The 19,151-nt window shown below is 46.6% G+C and overlaps 2 protein-coding genes across 3 annotated transcripts in view; both read left to right on the top strand.

Annotated features, from left to right (window-relative positions):
- NPTN (neuroplastin) overlaps positions 1–2,854 on the top strand; it is a 29,656-nt gene extending 26,802 nt beyond the window's left edge. For both annotated transcript variants that reach the window (XM_026709909.2, XM_026709911.2), the window contains 3 exons: positions 167–188; positions 1,150–1,223; positions 1,829–2,854. In XM_026709909.2, coding sequence (XP_026565694.1) covers positions 167–188; positions 1,150–1,210 — 83 coding nt within the window. In that variant the 3' untranslated portion in view covers positions 1,211–1,223; positions 1,829–2,854. The remainder of the gene's footprint in view (positions 1–166; positions 189–1,149; positions 1,224–1,828) is intronic.
- A 10,883-nt stretch (positions 2,855–13,737) lies between these two features.
- Positions 13,738–19,151, top strand: part of HCN4 (hyperpolarization activated cyclic nucleotide gated potassium channel 4) — a 58,239-nt gene continuing 52,825 nt past the window's right edge. Inside the window, exon 1 of the mRNA XM_087941548.1 lies at positions 13,738–14,578. Coding sequence (XP_087797674.1) covers positions 13,770–14,578 — 809 coding nt within the window. The 5' untranslated portion in view covers positions 13,738–13,769. The remainder of the gene's footprint in view (positions 14,579–19,151) is intronic.

Below are 19,151 nucleotides of genomic sequence, written 5' to 3'. Positions count from 1 at the left end.
CCCTTCATGAAATCTTTGCAATTTCGAATGGAACGGCTTTTCAGATAAAGCGGTTGATTGGTAGACAATAATTTTGTACCCTCCCACGGAATTTTACCGCAGAACCTAATGACTTTTTTGCCTTTCTCTCTTTCCTTCGTTGGATCACCACCCACCCATCTTGCAGATGATGAACCAGCTGGACCAATGTAAGTATTTCATGGACCTGATCTTCCTATCTCAGTCCGTTTTTTATGCTCTGAACGTTCCATCTTCCAGGCAAGTATGTGTGTGTGTGTGTGTGTGTGTGTGTGTGTATATTTGTTTTCTGAGGTTCTCGCGGGTATTTGTATGTGGATCTTTGGTTGTTCAGGTTTTCTCCCGCGTAAGATTCACTCTGAGAAGCACAGAGCCGAAGACAGAAGCCTGAAGATGATGAATGAGACTTCATCGAAACGTTGCCTAGATACTTCGAATCTTACGCGGGAGAAAACCCGAACAACCAAAGATCCATATATATATATACATACACACACACACACACACACACATACATACATACATACATACATACATATATATATATATATATATATATATGAAGGGAAAGCAAAATATTATAAGGCAATGAAAGATTGTTCTTTCCAGGGTTGGCATATAACGAAGCAGTGCTTCTCAATTTTAACAATTTTAAGATATGTGGACTTTCCCAGAATTCCCCAGAAGGGTGACAATCAAGAAACTGTCACGTTGATTTTTTTGTTTCTTTGTTTGTTTAGTCTGGCCTTTTAAATCTCACTGTAGATCAGTCGGGATGTTTTTGCATGTAATTAACTGTCAGAAAAGGGAGGAGCGATTGAAGTGGGGGGATGTCAGTGGGGATTGCCATCTTGAACAGTTATTTGGGGGGGGGAGAAATTACATAGAACAAATCCTTCCCCCGAGAGAGCGGTGCGTTTGAAATAGAAGTATTAACAAATAACTGGGACAGAAACCAGAAACCGGTGCATTGTACACAAGTGAATGTAAGTGATGCCACTAAAATGATTGTACTGTTCCACCCACAAAGTTTTACAAGGTTTTATACCAGTGCTTGTCAACCTCAGCATGTTGAAAATGTATGGGCTTTAACTCCCAAAACTTAATTTGGATGTCATTTTTCTTTTGTAGGAAAACTAATTCCACAAACAACCATAAAGATAAAAATCTACGCCAGAGAAACACAAATTAAAAGCAGTGCTTATGTAAGTTTGTATAAAACGTTTCTCAAAACTGTCTTTTCATATTTATTTATTTACTTACTTATTTATTTACTTACCCACCCCTGGGTTTTTGAAAACGCAAAGGGGCTAAATATAATTATGTAAGACTGAGTTGTCAGAATAATCAGAAATTATTTGCAAGTTAAGCGGCACTAACGCTGAATGGAGCCAGCCCTACTCCTGAATATTTTTTTTTCACACATTTTTGGCTATTAGGACAATAAAAATTGGATGCACGTCACACATAAATCAACCACATCTATACAGGTTTATAATATCCAACGTGGCATGCCTCTTTAAAAAATATTGGTGAGCCTTTAAAAAAAAAATTCCATCTTTTTTCATATAAACAAAACCCAAAGTTTATACATTTTACAAACACGTAACACAGCTTTCCTGACCCTAAACAACTTTGTAACAAAAGGTGGTTTTTATATTCTTCCATTCTCTATATTTGTGTTCAGAATCAAACCCCCTTAAAACTCCTTTTTGCTGATTCCTGAGAAAGTGGGTGGGCCTACAATTTTGTCCTAGCTTCTTGCAATTAGAAATTTCAGTCATCGCTAATCGTTATTTGTTTTTTTCAGAGCTTTAGGTTTGAGAGATTGATAGAAATGCCACCTGTCAAAACTGAATCTCCGAGGGTTGATTTACAGACTCCATTTTTCTCTGATGCTTGTCTTTGAAGTGAGCAACGGTGACTGTCTCAAGCATGCCTTATTTAGCTGAAACTTTTACTAACGCTTCAGAATACAGGATGTAAACTATTCTGGGCTTGATGTGCTGTGGGAATGTTGCTTTTTTTTCCTCCCTTTGAGAACACTTAAGTATTACAAGTAAGAAGTCCAATCATGCATGCGGCAATTTATTTATTTTTTACTTAACGTAGCTGTTAAAAATTAGCTCTGAAATGCACCTGCTGCCATCTAGTGAAAACCTTTTGTAAAGTACAGCAAAACCTAAAATATATACAGTATATATTTATATTTGGAGGGTGGGAAAACCAAACTACAGTGAGTATTTGATTTTTAAGCTGCTGAATTCATTCCTTATATTGTATGTCTGAGAGATTTATGTCCAAGTATGGAGGAGGAATATAATGTAAATTGACATTTGACCTAAGGGCTCAATCTGTACAGAAAGAATGAGATAATCCTATAATTATGGAATGTGGGATTTGGGGTAGTCCAGAAGACGATGATGGAATACAGTGAGACACATTCGTTTATATACATATTATAATGGCTTTAATTTTGTTTTTTCCTTAAATCATGTATATTTCTCATCTCTTTTTTTTTGCACTGATGGGTTCACAGTCTTGTATATTCAATTCAGGCCGAATTTTATAATTTCTTCTCTCTTTTGTTCGTTTGTGTTAATGCTGTTGAAACAGCATCACGGCATGGTGATATTCTATGCAACTGGTTTGTTTCAGTTTTGACATTAATTCATGTTGATTTTAGGATGACTGTAGAATCACAGACATTTTCTGGGTTCTTAGACTATGGGCGTACTTGTAGATGCATGAAACTTGTGGTGTGTAAAATTGTTGAAGTGCAACGATAATGTATAAAAGGGATTCCACTGTTTTTAAAAATAAAACTTAAATAAAATCCTAGCTGTGGGACCATTTTTAAATTGGAATGTTCCTGATTAAATTGAGGTGGCTTTGTGTCATTCTTAGTCCTTTACACAGTCTCTTCAAACAGCTTTATGACATCCTGTTTCTCAAGGTTATACGGGGGACACTCGGCTGTTCTCAAAAACCTGGTAGTGTTTCATCCGTTTCTCCACTTTGTCTATAAATGGAAGGAAGATCTTCCCGAAAGAGACGCGGTCTAAATCAACGTGTGGAGCCTCAAATATTTTGGGGTGTCTTCCCTCATCCTGGATTGTTACCCATGTTGATTAAGACCGACAGGACTTGAAGCTTGAAACGTGTTCATTCAAAATACAGGAGGAAGTTGATCTTCCCCGCTTGATGGACTTGGACTACAACTCTCATAAGCCTCAGTTAAGACCTCTGTTATACAAGTGTCAATGATAAAGCATTGCTGGCTTGCTCCCGAGTTGCCCTAAGAAGAAGGGAGTGAAGAGCTGATGGAGTAGTTCAGTTGCTATGATCAGAAGCACATTCCACGTCTACCTTTCTTTAGATTGTGTCTCAAGTTACCAGAGCTTGTTTTTCCCAGTGCTTTGTTGGAAAATGTGATTTATGACACACCCTGGACAGGAGAAACAGGGTCACGGGTGGATAGTAAATTACGTAGGGCAGAGCCTACTGTACTTGGGAAAAATGCTGACATGCTGCTCCTAATAAATAACTGGATTTCTTTTGAAACTTGGCTCGAGGCTCAGGAATTAATCAGAGCATAAGTGCCCAAGCCATTCTCCGCTGGTCAAGTAGGACACCTTCTATAGCTATATCCATCCTCTTAAAACAGAGCAAAATGCAGCATTGAAAGGCAAAATTATTACAGTCCATGCATATTTTGTCTTCTATTGAGATCAAAGTCCCTGCGTCCCTCTATGTCTACCTTGAGGAGCCAGGTCTTGATAAACCTTCCAGACATCGTCAAATGGTCAAGTCAGTTTTTCCAAAGAAGGGAAGCAACACGTCGTGATCAACTTTGGTTCTGGGATCTGGTGAGGATCTGGAGGCTACTGGCCCATCCCACCAGGTCAGGTATGGAGGACGCACTCCTGGTCCCTTAAGTGGTGCCATCTAGTAGAACCTGGAAGTCCACCATTTTCTAACTGCCCCTGCCCTGTGGAGCATCCTTCTCCCAGAGGTCCAAGGAGGCCCACAACTTCCTTGCCTGGCTGGCTCTTTCCCCCCAAAAGGGTTGGGCTAGGATGAGACCGGAGCCCAGTAGATGGCCCAAGGAAGTGTGGGAGAGGTGGTGTCAACTGTCCAACTAGGGAACCACAAAATATGGAAACAGGCTCGGGAGCTTTGAATTCCAAAAAGTCAAAACTTCCTTGGATACACACCATTTTGGTACTGAAGAACCCAAACCAGCTCTGCTTTTCCCGCGCAAAGACTTGCTTAGCGAAACCAATGTTTTCCCTTTCTCCCCACCCCTGGCTGATCCCACTGTCCAATTATGAGACATCCGTTTGCTATGGGACCTGTCCGTTTCTTTCTCCAGCACCTGCAGTGGCGACCTTGGTGGTTGCACAGGCTCTCGCGATCCACACACCCACACATCCTCAGCGTTCTGCTTTCCCCTTCCCTTCCTCCGGTTCAGCGTCAAAGTTTGAAAGAAGCAAAGCGGCTCAACCTTGACAGGTTGGCCCCTAAAACACCATTTCTTGATTCTTTATTCCGATAGTTTGGGTGAGGATTTTTAGTTTTTTTTTTTAATCGGCTTGGCTGCCATCCAGGATTTATGATTGCAATATGGGCAACCGTATAATTTTTTTAAAAAAATTATACACAAGCCCGTTTCGACGTAGTGGTGAAAGTGTGTGCCTAGAAGCCAGTAGTTGGAGACTCCTCGTTCCACCTCTGGCAAAATCCACTGGGTATATTTTGGACCCGTCTCTTGCTCTCAAGCCCCCCAACCTACCTCGCAGGATTGTTGCGGGGAAAATAGAAAGAGCTTGGAGTATGACATAACCTTCTCCAACTTGAGCTGTTTCTAAAGTGATGGTCTTACACTTTTAACGTCACTTTTCAGAGAGGTGGGCAGCAAATAAATTTAATAAAGGCCGGGTAAAGGAAAAATCAAAACTAAAAGGAGTGTACATTTATTATATTCTATTTCTCTCCCTCTCCCCGTCCCCCCCCCCCGACTTTTCCAATCTCATCTAAGACGGCTTTATTGTCCAATAGACCCTCATTAAAATTGTATCTTCCTTGTCCACTTCTACCTTCCGGCGGCTGCACCTTGCTATTTTTCCATGCCAGACCTTGCCTTGCCCTTTGCTTGGCGTGTTTTGTCATCCCCCGCTGTGACTTTGTCACATTTCTCGGCTCCTGTTCCTCCTTCCACCCAGCTGCTGCAGAATCCCCGGGGCCATGTTGAGCAGCCTCTTGCGAGCTGCATTGAAAAACCTTCCCTCGGCCTTCGCGGGAAGTGACATTTCACTTCTCATCTTTCTGAATATGCTCAGCATGCATTAAGATAAAACATCCAGTCTGGAACATTTGAAAAGCCAAGGCTGAGATAACTTGTAAAATAGACCACAGTAGAACATTCTTCGCTGCATGTCTTAAGGTTCCCTTCCTTCCTTCCTTCCTTCCTTCCTTCCTTCCTTCCTTCCTTCCTTCCTTCCTTCCTTCCTCCCTTCCCTCTTTGTCCCTTTTTCCTTCCTTCCTTCTCTCTCTCTCCCTCCCTCTTTTCCTTCCTTCCTTCTCTCTCTCTCCCCTCCCTTCCTTCTTCCTTCCTTCCCTTCCTTCCTTCCTCCTCCCTCTCTCCTTCCTTCCTCCTCTCCCTCTCCCTCCTCCTTTCCTTCCTTCCTTTTTCCTTCCTTCCTCTCCCTTTCTCTCCCTCTCTCCTTTTTTTCCTCCTTCCCTTCCATTTTATTTCCTTATTTTTACTTTCCCCTTTACCTTCCTCACTCCCTCTTCCTCCCTCTCCTCCTTTTCCTTCCTTTTTTCCTTCCCCTTTCCTCCCTCTCCCTCCGTTCCTCCCTCCCTCCTTCCCTTCCCTTCCTTCCACCGTTATCCCTTTATCTTCCTCATTCTGTCTCCCTTTCTCCCTCTCCTCCTTTTCCTTTTTTCCTTCTTTCCTTCCCTCTAATACAAAAAGAGAGAGAGATGAGTGGAATCTACATTTAAAAGATGGGAGTAAAAAAAATAAAAGATGACTTGTGAATAAGAAACGTTTATGAGGGATCAAATTGTGCTTTTTTAAAAAATTCCAGTTCACACAAAATCACTCTTGCATCAACATCGAGCCTGTCTGCAATTCTGTCTGCAATTCCTTCTTCTACCCTGTCCAGTTAATTGCTGCAGGGTGGTTTGTGTGGATTTTTATTTACAGTTTGTATATACTTTATTTTCGGACTGAATTTCCTCCACTTAAAGACTATTCCTGGGAGACAACCCACAGAACCGGCAGTAAAAAAAATTTGAATCCCACCACTGGTCCTAAGTCACATTTTTCACTGCTGTTGTAATTTTGAACGGTTACTAAACGAAGTATTGTAAGTCGGGGACTATCTGTACACAGATTTCTTCAGCACCGCAGTTCAACTGAGTCAAAGGCAGAATGAACGACAGCAGCCCACAACCACGAGGCCCCTTTCTTTGTTTCGTTTGATTGACACACGTCACAAAAGCTTCTTGTGGTACTGAAAGACACAAATTTGACAAATTTGCCCCGGTTTTGCCTGGGATGATCAGGAGGACAGAACCAGCCTTCCCCACTAGGTGGCGCTGTCGCATCTCCCAGGAAAATGTGAGAGAAGGCTATGAAAATTCTCACATACTGTAGATAGATAGATAGATAGATAGATAGATAGATAGATAGATAGATAGATAGATAGATAGATAGATAGATAGATAGATAGATAGATAGATAGATAGATAGATAGATAGATAGATAGATAGATAGATAGATAGATAGAGAGATAGAGATGATAGATAGATAGATAGATAGATAGATAGATAGATAGATAGATAGATAGATAGATTGTATATATATTCCCCCAGACTTTTATTTCTACAGGCAACTTTTAGCACTAAAATAAATGCGGAAGGGAAAAAGAAAACTACGTTTCCAATTCAGATGATTTTTGCTAATAACGATAAATGACACAGGATTTTTACATTTTATTTTGTTTTTTGTTTTTTTTAATTCTTCTTTTATTTTTGCATTTTATTTTGGAGTGTCTTTTTTTTTTTTTTGCAGGTCTCTCCTTGGCTCCTGCTTTTCTGGCTGCTTGGCCATGTGAGGCCTTGGTTTGAAGACATCCCACCCCAGAGTTGTGTTCTCTTCTGGTCTCGCTGAAGAGCTAGGAGTTAGTGAGATCAGGGAAGAGAGCTTAGACAATGGGCATGCCCTGACTTATTAAGATCACTAGGTGAGGACTGTACCACACTGAAAGTCCCTGGTCTCTTCCTCCCCCACCAGTGTACGTGTGTGTGTGTGTGTGTGTGTGTGTGTGTGTGTGTGTGTGTGTGTAAATAGCAATAGCAATAACACTCAGACTTATATACCCCTTTATAGTGCTTCACAGCCCTCTCTAAATGGTTTACAGAGTCAGCCTCTTGCCCCCCAGCCATCTGGGTCCTCATTTTACCCACCTCGAAAGGATGGAAGGCTGAATCAACCTTGAGCCGGTCAGGATTGAACTGCTGGCAGTGGGCAGAGTCAGCCTGCAATGCTGCAGTCTAACCATTGCATCACTGCCGAAGGAAGGAAGGAAGGAAGGAAGGAAGTCCGGGAGTCTGGAGAGGACTCAGACGAGGGTCCTGCATCCGATGCAGGGATGGGACCAGGACCATCTGGGAGTGGGGTGCTGCCTCAGGAGCCTTCAGAATCTGGCAGCAGTGAGGCAGAGGACCCAGGGGAGCCTGTTCCCAGTATGCGCATGCGCAGAGCTGCTAGAAGGCGAGAGCAGCTGAAACAAAAGGGGCGATTCGGGAGTAAGGCTGGGAGGTGATTGCCCCTCCCATAAGGGATAAAAGACAGGCAAAGGTGATGAAACCTTTGCAGGAAGCAAAGTCATTTGTTCGGTTCAGGCTCATTCTTGAAACTCTTTGTACTTTGGTTGGTTTTCTTTCTAGTTCATTGGACACTTCTGTTATTGGCAGCACTTCTCAGGAAAGAAAGGTGGGTGCTCATCTCGAGGGACTGTGTGAGAATTCATTACCAGCTGGGAATGAAAACAATTCCAAGCGTTGCAATAAAATAAGACTTGTTTTTAAAATAAGTGTGTACGTAATTACGATCTAGGAAGCCTTGGTCAGAATATTCATGGCAGCATGGAATTTCATGGAAATGATCATCTCTTGCCTTCTTCCCAACTACCCCATCTGCCTACACCCCCTGGAGATTACCAAGTGGTGTCCCATCCTGGGGGAAAAAAACACCTCCTTTGATTTTTTCCAAGATGAGCCAAGGTCATGGAGGCTTACTCAGCTGTTTCCTTTCTGGTCAGATGGAGAGATGCTTGTGTTTGACTACTAGGTGTTGTTGGTTACAACACCGGTTAGCAAATGTGAGAATTTTCTTCCATTAGTCTTTTCAACTTTTCTTCCCATAGTCTTGAAGCTGCTGGCTATGGTTGCTCAGCCAACGGTCTTGAATCCTGCAGTCTGCTAGTCACCCGATGACTAAGCCTTTTCTCCGGCAACATTGAATTGCTAACTAGGGCATACAAAACCTTCGCCAGACCAATTCTTAAATACAGCTTGTCCGCCACACTGGGACCCACACTGTATATTGGACATTAACACAATCGAGAGGGTTCAGAAGTATTTCTCCTTCGCTCACACAATAGAATTCCCTCTGCCTCCAGACTCAATATTTTGGGCCTGGACAATCTGGAACTGCACCGCCTGCGATCCGATCTAAACATAGTACACAAAATCATCTGCTACGAAGTCTTGCTTGTCGATGACTTCTTCAGTTTCAACCACAATAATGCCCAGGCAAACGATCGATACAAACTCAAGGTAAACCGCTCCAAACTCGATGACAGAAAATACGACTTCAGTCACAGAGTGGTCAATGCCTGGAACACACTACCTGACTCGGTTGTTACAGCCTCAAACCCTCATAGCTTCAACTTCAAACTGTCTACCATGAACACTACCCCATTCCTAAGAGGTCCTTAAAGGGGGCGGGCATAAGCGCATCAGCGTGCCTACCGTCCCTGTCTTACTCTTCCCATTTATCTGTATTTAGTCCCTTGGTTCTAGTTCATGTTCATACCTATACTTGTTATCTTGTACATATTTGACAAACAAACTAAATAAATAAATAAACCTTGTTGATCCACAAAGAGATTAACAGAGTTGGAAGGAACCAAGCATCTGCTAATATCTGCAATGTACATAGAACCTCATTTCCTTAGTCATCCAATGGACTTTCTACCTCAGGCAGATCTAGAACTCGCACCCTAGATTCATGTCCTGGTTAATAATCTTATTTTCTTTTTCACCTTTTAAATGGGACCCTAAATATTTTTCTTAGGAGCAGGGCAAAATCCCTGATCATTCAACCCCAGGAATACACGATGGGTTTTGATCTCCTGCAGTTTGGATCTTCACCCTGTTTGGAAGCCAGAATTTCCAAATTAAAATAGAAGAAATCAAAGGAGGTTTCGTTTTTACGAAGATTGTGATGCTCTTAGCTCCTTCTCAAAGAGTTCAGATACAAGATATCTTTCACCCAACCACCGTCGGAAACATCGAGGGACGTGTAAACTAAAATAAAATAAAAAATTGGGAAGGGAAGAAATACCATTTTTGCACAACATTTCTCAGATGCTCAGAACTGTTTTGAGATTGCCAGATGGACGGAGCTCCTGTTCTTTTTTTAGACTACAGAGGAAAATCAGGTTTTTGAATCTCATTTGCTTCCCAGCCCCTCAGAATGGTCATTCTGTTGATGTTCATGTTATTTTCTTGTAAAATGGGTTATAAGGAGAGAGTCAACGCAATAAGAATTTCCATGCTATTTTTCTGTCATCTCTTCCTGAATTTGCCCACCCTCGCCAACTGTCTCTTAATGAGAGTGACTTTAGCAAAGTATGGCCCAAGCACATCACACAAGATAATCACCTGACAGATTTGGTCAGTATAATCTTCCATGGCTCTTATGAATGGATGTGTTAAAAGATCAACTCTATTCAGCTCTTCTGGAGAGATAGCTTTAGCGACTGATGGCGGAGCCATCAATCCCAACTTTCGTTCTGTTGGCTTGTTTTTATTGTGCTATACTTTCCTTGTGTCATCAGTGTGTTTTTAGACTTGTGAAACCGCCTAGAGTTGAACCCAACTGTGGGAGTGAGTCCATTTCATAAATAGAAATAAAAAGAAAACTCCTTCTGGCCAAACAGATCCGGTGAGAAACTGAGAAGCTGCAAAAATCTGTTTAATAAATAAATAAATAGCCACCATCCCTCTTCATCTCCGCATGGAAATCACACACACACACACACACACACACACACACCACCTACTGACTCTTCTTGGACAGCCTCCAGTCTAGAATGGAAGCAACAACTCAATAGTCTTCCTTTGTGGTCTGGCAACTCAACCTTATACTGAGCTCTCCATGGTCCTGAACATCAATTTGATAAGCGAAGTGTTTGGTTCTTTCTGAGCTTATGGGAGGAGGAAGAGGAAGAGGAGGAGGAAGAGGAGGAGGAAGGAGGAGGAAGAGGAGGAGGAGGGTTTTCTTGGAGACATTTCATTACCCAACCAGGTAGCATCATCAGCGTTATCACCAAAGAGTAGATTCATGATTTGGCCAAATGCTCGATTTGTTTTTTGTTTTTTTTTCTTATCTGGACACCGGGAAGTAAATGACTTTGAAATATATGCATTTTAATCTCCTACTTTTTCCATTGGAATCGCTGTCCTGGCTTCTCTTCTCTAACCGTTCGCCGCAGAGTGCACGAAAGGCTGCTAAATAGCCTCTCCGACACTTTATATATAATTGCTGTCTTGTTGTTCAGAGGGTAATTGCCTCTAGGTCCCAGATTTTGTTCAGAAGGAAGGTTATCAGGTGGATCGAATGCCAGGTACTAAAGTAATAGCAAATAAATTATGTAAGATTATATAGATTATATAGCAATCAATTACATTTGTCGGGATCCTGTTCAAGTTGGCTTTCTTTCACCAGTTGGAACATCAGGAAAAGGAAGATTGTAAATCACCTACAATAGAGATGTCCCAAAAGGCCACTATCCTTTTTTTTACTAATTGCCCTATATTTGGGGCAAAATATGATGCATCCCGAGCCAGAGAGACATGTGGAGAAATGGGTCCAAAATTTTACCTCTTTCAAAGCTTGGAGTGGCTCAAAATATTTGAGTGGCTGCCACAGAGAGGAGGAGGGGGTCAAGCTGTTCTCCAAGGCACCTGAAGGTCAGACAAGGAATAATGGATGGAAACGGAACAAGGAGAGATTCAACCTGGAAACAAGGAGAAACTTTCTGACAGAACAATCAACCCATGGAACAAAAGTTGTGGGAGCTTCATCCCTGGAGGCTTTCAAGAAGAGATTGGACTGCCATCTGTCAGAAATGGTGTAGGGTCTCCTGCTTGGGCGGCGGGTTGGACTAGATGACCTACAAGGTCCCTTCCAACTCTGGCATTCTATATTCAAATGGAACAGCTTTGCCTTCAAAAGTTGTGGGAGCTTCATCCCTGGAGCCTTTCAAGAAGAGATTGGACTGCCATCTCTCAGAAATGGTGTAGGGTCTCCTGCTTGGGTGGGTGGGGGTTGCGCTAGATGACCTCCAAGGTCCCGTCCAACTCCCATTATCTGTTATTTGTTCCATTGCTAAGCAAGGCAATTGTTAAGTGAATCACACAGTCATTAAGCAAATCTTAACTTCCCCCCATGGAGTTTGCTTGTCCGAAGCCAGCTGAGAAATCACCAACGGTGATCCCACGATCCCCGGATTGCCGCAACCCTACACGCCGGAGTGCCAAGCCATGGGCATGCCGTTGCAGCTTACAACTGTAAGTGCCATGATTGGTTGTTAGTCATTTTCGTCGTCGCCGTTATAACTTTGGACACAAAACAGGTGGCTGTAAGCCAAGCCCTGCCCGCAAGCTGGTTTGCTCACACTTGGGTGTATTTAAAAAAAAAAAAAAACATATTGGAAGCCGCCTGCAATTCCAGGTGTTTTCTTAGTGCAGGTGTGTCAAACTCAAGGCCCGGGGGTGTCTGGATCTGGCCCATGGGGTGCTTAGATCTGGCCGTGGGGCCGCCCTTGATATAGCAAAGGATGGTGCTCCTGCCAGCCAAAACAGAGCTCCGTTTCCCCTGGCAGAAGCATTGTGGGCCGGTTCTTCACTATTTCGGAGCTGTTGCAGGAAGACATCTGTCGTGCCCCTGTCAGAGTTTGCATCCGAGGAGGAAGCCGAACAGCTGACAGGAAGTGGGAGTGTGGCTCCGTTGGCTGTGGAGGAAGCTGGGCAGAGCAGGAAAGAGGTAGAACAAGGGAGAGGGAGTTCAGAGGAAGACCCAGGCCCGCCCCCTCTTCATCCTAGGGCAAGCAGGGAGGAACAGGAGAAGGGAGCAATGTGGGTTGCCTGGCTTACGGGGGAGGAAAGGGCCCTGATTCCCTTCATTAGCCGCAGCTGGGAAGAGAGTTTAAAAGAGACACAAGCTGAGAATGGCAGCTGTTCTCAGAAATGGTGTAGGGTCTCCTGCTTGGGAAGGGGGTTGGACTAGATGACCTACAAGGTCCCTTTCAACTCTGTACATCTGTAAATCTTTCATTCTCTCTCTCTTTCTCTCTCTTTCTCCACATCTCTCTTTCTCTCCTTCTTTTTCCTTTTTCCTTCCTTCCTTTCTCTCGCTCCCTCTCATTCTCTCATTCTTTCTCTCTCTCTCTCATTCTCTTTCATTCTCTCTTTCCACATCTCTCTCTCTCTCCCTCTTTCTCCCCCTTCCTTCCTTCCTTCCTTCCTTCCCTCCTTCCCTCCCTCCCTCCTTCCCTTCCTCCAACAGGGCCCTCTCCCAAGGTGTCGCCCCTTTAAGAAGCCGGGCGCCGGCTCAGGTAGACCCAGCCGATTGGACGCGGGGACTCCAGTGGCCACCCAATCGGATCCTCCGCCTTCCCGAATATTCCCAGGCTTCGGAGTTGCTGCCTGAACCCGGAGAGATGGGAGCCAACAGCAGCAGTGATGTAACCCCAACCGGGGCGCGCAAGTCCTGGTGATCAGCGGCCCCGCTGCGCCCTGACGCCGCCGCCGCCGCCGCCGCCGCTTCGGCTCCGAGCCTCCGCGTGGTGCGGTTGTTGCGCCCCGCAACCGCCGCCCTCCCGCCTTCCTCTTCCTCCTCCTCCTCCTCCTCCTTGTGACGATGTCGCCTTTCGGGAAGAAGCAGACGCGGCTCCGGGCTGGTCCTCGGGGAACCTCCCGGCCGAGATGTCCCGGCGGCGCCCCCGGCTCGCTCGCCTCCTGAAGCGGCTCGGTGGGCCCGTCAAGGCGGCGGCTCAGCCTCCCAGCTGCTAGCCCGGGAGGGGGGAGAGTGGGGGGGGGACGCCCCCCCCCTTCCTGGGACCTGGGAAGGGAGAGAGGAAAGGGGGCGGCTTCCCTGGAGGGCTCTCCGCTCTTTCCGCGGCCGGCCGGCCCTGCTCCTCGACCTTCGTGTCCGGCGGGGAGACCCCCCTGCCCTCCCCCAGCTTCCAAGCAGCCAAGCCCAGCCGGCAAGGAGAGGATGACCAGCGCGGCGTCCGGGCAGCTGGCTGCCGCCCCCTGAGCCTGGAGCCGGCCGGACCCGGCGGGGAGAAGGAGAAAGAGGAGGGCAGAGCCGGGGGCGTCCCCGCCGCCCTCCAGCTGCCTGGAGCTCGCCTCCCTTCCCACGGCCCGCTCGTCGGGAACGGGCCATGGATCGCTTGCCGCCGTCGATGCGCAAGCGGCTCTACAGCCTCCCGCAGCAGATCGCGCCCAAAGCTTCGCTGATGGACGAGGAGGAGGAGGACGGAGGAGGAGGAGGAGGAGGAGGTGGCGGTGGCGGCGGTTGCAAGGATGCGCGGCGCAAAAGCATCCGCTTGCACCCGCTCTCGCCCTCCTCCGCCGCTGTCCCCGGGCCGACGGCCGCAGGAGGTCCGGTGGACCCGTCGAGGCCCGGCCCGGCCTCCCGAGCCTCGGAAGCCGGCCCTGCGGAGGGCGCAGAGGCGGCGGCGGCGGCGGGCGGCGGGCTTGGCCGGCCGAGCGCCAAGAGCAGCACCAACGGCGACTGTCGGCGTCTGAAGGGCAGCCGCTCGTCTCTTGCCGGCCGCCACCCGCACGACTCGGCCGAGGGTCGCCGCCTGATCGGCCACGAAGGCCAAGCCGCCTCCCCGGACGACGAGCGGAGCCCCCCGGGCCTGGCGGAAGCCCCCCACGCCGCCGCCGCCGCCTCCTCTTCGTCTTCCTCCACCCCGGTGGGCGCTCCCCGCCAGGACCCGCCGCCCGACGCGGCCTTCGTGAAGGTGGAAGGCGCCGGGGGGGCGTCGGGGGACCAGATCAGCCCGGACGACGAGCTCCAGTTCGGCCAAGCCGGCTTCATGCAACGTCAGTTTGGGGCTCTGCTGCAGCCCGGCGTGAACAAATTCTCCCTGCGGATGTTCGGCAGCCAGAAGGCGGTGGAGAGAGAACAAGAGAGGGTCAAGTCGGCCGGCTTCTGGATCATCCACCCTTACAGCGACTTCAGGTATCCCACCTCCACCTCCCCAATTGCCCAGGGTTACCAGGTGGCCAGACCCGTTTGGACGGCTTTGGGGGAATAACAGAGTTGGAAAGGACCTTAGAGGTCTTCCAGTCCAACCCCCAAGCTCTTAACGCCGTTTCACACAACAAATGGCTCGTCTTTGAAACAAAATTTCTACCGTTCAACCACCTTTTTGTGGGTGAATCCGGAGTGAAGCTGTCGGGTGTGGGAAACGGGGCGTGTTGGGCTCTGGTACTTCGATGCCTTTGTAACTTTCTTGCCCGGTATAGTTTGAACCCTGTCTGGGAGAACCAAGGAGGGTGGGGGGTTGAATCAGGAATTAGGGGACCCTTTTTCTTATTCAAAGCTCGTCCAAAGCGTAGCCCCTTTTCATTCAAGTTATTAGCTGGGAAAGGGGCCGTTGGATTCTTGAGTTTGGGCCAGATAACAGATAATCAGAGTTGGAAGGGACCTTGTAAGACCCTACCCCATTTCTGACAGATGGCAGTCCAGTCTCTTCAAGATTTCAAGTGATGGCCAGGGGAGAGATTTAATAGGACTCGATCCGGTGGGATTTATTCCACCTGTAACTTTGGGGTGTGCGTGGCTGAGTGAGGCTGGGAGGTGAACTCGATCTTCCTAACAACCCTGCAAGGTGGGCTGGGCTGTGAGAGGGAGGGATACTCCCAAGGAGCAGGGAAAAGGGACTTGGATTGGGTTCTCCCATCAGAACAAATTCCTTCATCCCGGTGGAGAATTTAATCCGGTACAGCGGAATCTTCTCTGCCTTCCTCTAGTAAAAAATGGGTGAAGGGGGACAAGGAGAAGGGCCTTGTGGGGAGGAGGAGGAGAAGCACAGCCAGAGGGATAAACCAGAGGGATGAGGACAATTGTGGGGTCCAACTGTTTTATGCAATGCTTGTGTGTAGAGCAATGTTTCTCCATCTTGGCAACTTTGAGATGGGTGGACTTCAAATCCCAGAATCCCTGGGAGGTGAAATGCCCCATATTCATCAGGGGAACTCTGGGAGTTGAAGTCCACACACCTGAAAATTCCTCAGCATGCTGGCTGGGGAATTCTGGGAGCTGAAACCCCCCACATCCAATAAAACCCTGTGAATCTTCCTTCCTTCCACTTGTCCAATATATTTGGTTCCTTAAGAAGTTCGAAAATTCAGCCCTTCCTGCCGGATTTGCTTAACAAGGACATGACTTGCTTAACAACTGTGACAAAAAATGGTCATTGCATTCGGAGAGATTCACTTCACTGTCGTGCTTAAACAATGGAAGCGCTGACCTCAATGGGGGTCATAAGTCCAGGACTACCTCTATGTAAGGCAGGTTTTGTTCATCCAGGGTGGATATTTGCATTGTAAAATCAAAGAAAGATTCATTCCTGGCCCATCTCTTTAGACAAGCATCAACATTAACAGATTAGCAGAGTTGGAAGGGACCTTGTAGGTCATCTAGTCCAACCCTCTGCCCAAGCAGGAGACCTTACATCATTTCTGACAGATGGGAGTCCAATCTCTTCTTGGAAGCCTCCAGTGATGAAGCTCCCACAACTTCTGAGGGCAAGTCATTCCACTGAATATGGAATAACAGAGTTGGAAAGGGCCTTGTAGGTCATCTAGTCCAACCCTCTGCCCAAGCAGGAGACCCTACACCATTTCTGACAGATGGGAGTCCAATCTCTTCTTGGAAACCTCCAGGGATGAAGCTCCCACAACTTCCGAAGCCAACTTCTGTTCCATGGATTGATTGCTTTCACTGTCAGAAAATTCCTCCTTATATTTCCAGGTTGAATCTCTCCTTGTTCAGTTTCCACCCATTACTCCTCGACTGGCCTTCAAGTGCTTTTAATTATTTTATTTTAGGAATTTTTTTCTTGCTTGCTTGCTAGCCTTCTGTTTCATCTGGTTTTATTTTTGCTCAACAGACCCTTAATTCCCTGGGATGGAGAGAAGCTAAGAGGAAATAAGTGGCCCAAATTAACTTTGGTGGTGTGTTCCCGCCCCGCCACACACACACACACACTTTTTCCCATTTATTGTCTGAACCCCAGGAAACCTAGGAGGGGTTTCATTTTTTAAAACAAGTATAATTACCTGGTTGCAAAGCAACCTTATGCTGTGCAGTCCAACTTTCCAAGCCATAAGAGACGAGTTAGCATGCAATCAAGAGGCCGATGGTGTTGATTTTAATTACAATCGGCTTATACAACAACTGTGCCAAAATGAAAGAGGGAAGCGATTGGGGCTTTTAATATGCAGGCTAAAAGAGGGGAGAGGGGCCTTTGAGGTTTAAGAAATGAAGCACGTGATCGAGAAAGTATTTTGTGGATTTCTTCAGCGTCGCGGCTTGCCGTCTTTCAACCACGATTGCTCGTTTTCATACAGGTGTTCCTTGACTTACAACCAGGGGTGGGATTCAAATAATTTAACAAGCGGTTCCCTGCCCTTAAGGATTCATTCCAACAACCAGTTTGCTCAGAAAGTTAACAACCGCTTTGCCCTGAACTGATGCGAACCGGCTGAATCCCAACCCCTGTTTGGTGATTCGCTTACCAACCTCAGCGAAAAGGTCCTAAAATCAGGCACCACTCAACCCCCTTTGCTTAGTGATTGGGGGTCCTGCCCTCCCTCCATTTATAGTCATAAGCCGAGGACTGAGAAATGTCGAAACAAAGGAGTTTGGTTTATGTCAGGCAGAATCCCACTTTTGGAGTTTTCTCCCAGCTGGGATGGGTTCAGACGTTTTGGGAAAGAAGAGGAAAACTGAATGGAAGATGGCCGTGTGAGTAGGCACGTGCTACCATAGGGTAAGCAAAGCCTCCATGTTCTGAAGCAGCATATCTGAAAAATATTCGGTCCCAAGGAAACTAGGCCTGGGGTAGGATTGTCTTCTTCAGATGGGAAATCCATGAAGATGAGGTAGATTTTCTTGCTCCTCAAAACAACGATAATCACTGCCTTAATTGCTCGGCAGATCCGTAACGCCCATTACACGGGACAAAAATGCCATTTAATCTTCCTTTTATCCCTCACCAAGCATCCCACAGCCTGCTTGAGTTGACAAGACGGCCGTTCAAGGAGAAAAGAGAAAATTCCCTTCGTCTCCCTTCCTGGATGCAAATCTGTCCCAGACAGCAGCGAAATCTTGAAACTTGAAAGCTTTCGTATTACTGGACCTCGTTCTGGATCAGAGTGTTGAAGAAATCCTGACGTTGGACGTTGCAGTAGTCGTAGGTCGACTGTGGAAATGGGCTGCTGTTTCTGGGTTGCTCTATCAGAAGTGAACAAAATGGTTCTTTCCTTCCTTCCATCTTCCATCTCCTTCCTCCCTCCCTCCCTCCCTCCCCTCTCTTCTTTCCTTCTTTCCTTCTTTCCTTCCTTCCCTCCCTCCATCTTTCTTTCCCTCCCTCCCTCCTTCCTTCCTTCCTTCCTTCCTTCCTTCCTTCCTTCCTTTCTTCCTTCCTTCCTTCTTTCCCTGCCTCCCTTCCTCTTTCTGTCCCTCCCTCCTTCTTTCCTTCGTTCCCTCTCTCCCTCCTCCTTCCTTCCCTCCATCTTTCTTTCCCTCCCTCCTCCTCCTCCTTCCTTCCTTCCTTCCTTCCTTCCTTCCTTCCTTCCTTCTTTCCCTGCCTCCCTTCCTCTTTCTGTCCCTCCCTCCTTCCTTCCTTCCCTCCCTCCCTTCTTCCTTCTCTCCATCTTTCTTTCCCTCCCTCCTCACTCTCTCTCCCTCACTCTCCCCTTCCTTCCTTCCTTCCTTCCTTCCTTCCTTCCTTCCTTCTTTCCCTGCCTCCCTTCCTCTTTCTGTCCCTCCTTCCTTCCTTCCCTCCCTCCCTTCTTCCTTCTCTCTCCCTCCATCCTTCTTTTCCTCCCTCCCTCTTTCTCTCCCTGATGCTCTTTCTTTCCTTCCTTCCTTCCTACCTTCCTTCCCACTGTCATTTGGTCTTTATTCATAAAAATATGACAAAGTTGACTAGGGTGAAAAAAAAAAACCCTAGGATGGCATCAGTTTGGAAAAACTCCAAGGAAAAGAGAGAGAGAGAGAGAGAGAGAGAGAGAGAGAGATTTCTCCTTCTCCCTAACCTTGGGAGCCCAGGTGAACTAATGCCCACGCTTTTAGTTGATGGCATAACTCAGAAAGCACCTCTGGAATTAGCGACTGGAATTCCTTGCTGTAGACTAGACCGATTGCAGCTCCTGGCTGAGAATTGAAAAGGCAAAAGGCCACATTCATAAGGGATATTAATCACCGTCAGTTATTAGCAGCCCGGAGAGCAAAGAAAAGTTCATGCATATTCAGTAAATCTCTGAATATTGTTAGTTGTCTAACGGTAAGCCTTTGAAGTCCTCCTGGAAATCTCTAGTTAGTCACTGAGAATGACAAAGCTTCTTAATATTCCAAAACCTTCCTCCTCAGGTTTGATGGGCCAAGAGGATCAAAGGTGTAACCCAACCTTGAGACACATTCGAAGCAACCCAGAGTGTACAGTCCTAACAGGAACCATAGACAGGGCCTAGGAATAATCTCTGGAATAACCCACTGGAAGGACAGCCCGCAATCCGAAGTC

The sequence above is a fragment of the Pseudonaja textilis genome, chromosome 13 (genome assembly GCF_049901715.1).
Source record: "Pseudonaja textilis isolate UNSWEBS1 chromosome 13, rPseTex1.2, whole genome shotgun sequence".
Lineage (NCBI taxonomy): Eukaryota > Metazoa > Chordata > Lepidosauria > Squamata > Elapidae > Pseudonaja > Pseudonaja textilis.
The sequence above is the reverse complement of the archived record's forward strand: the minus strand, read 5'-3'. Positions and strand labels throughout refer to the sequence as shown.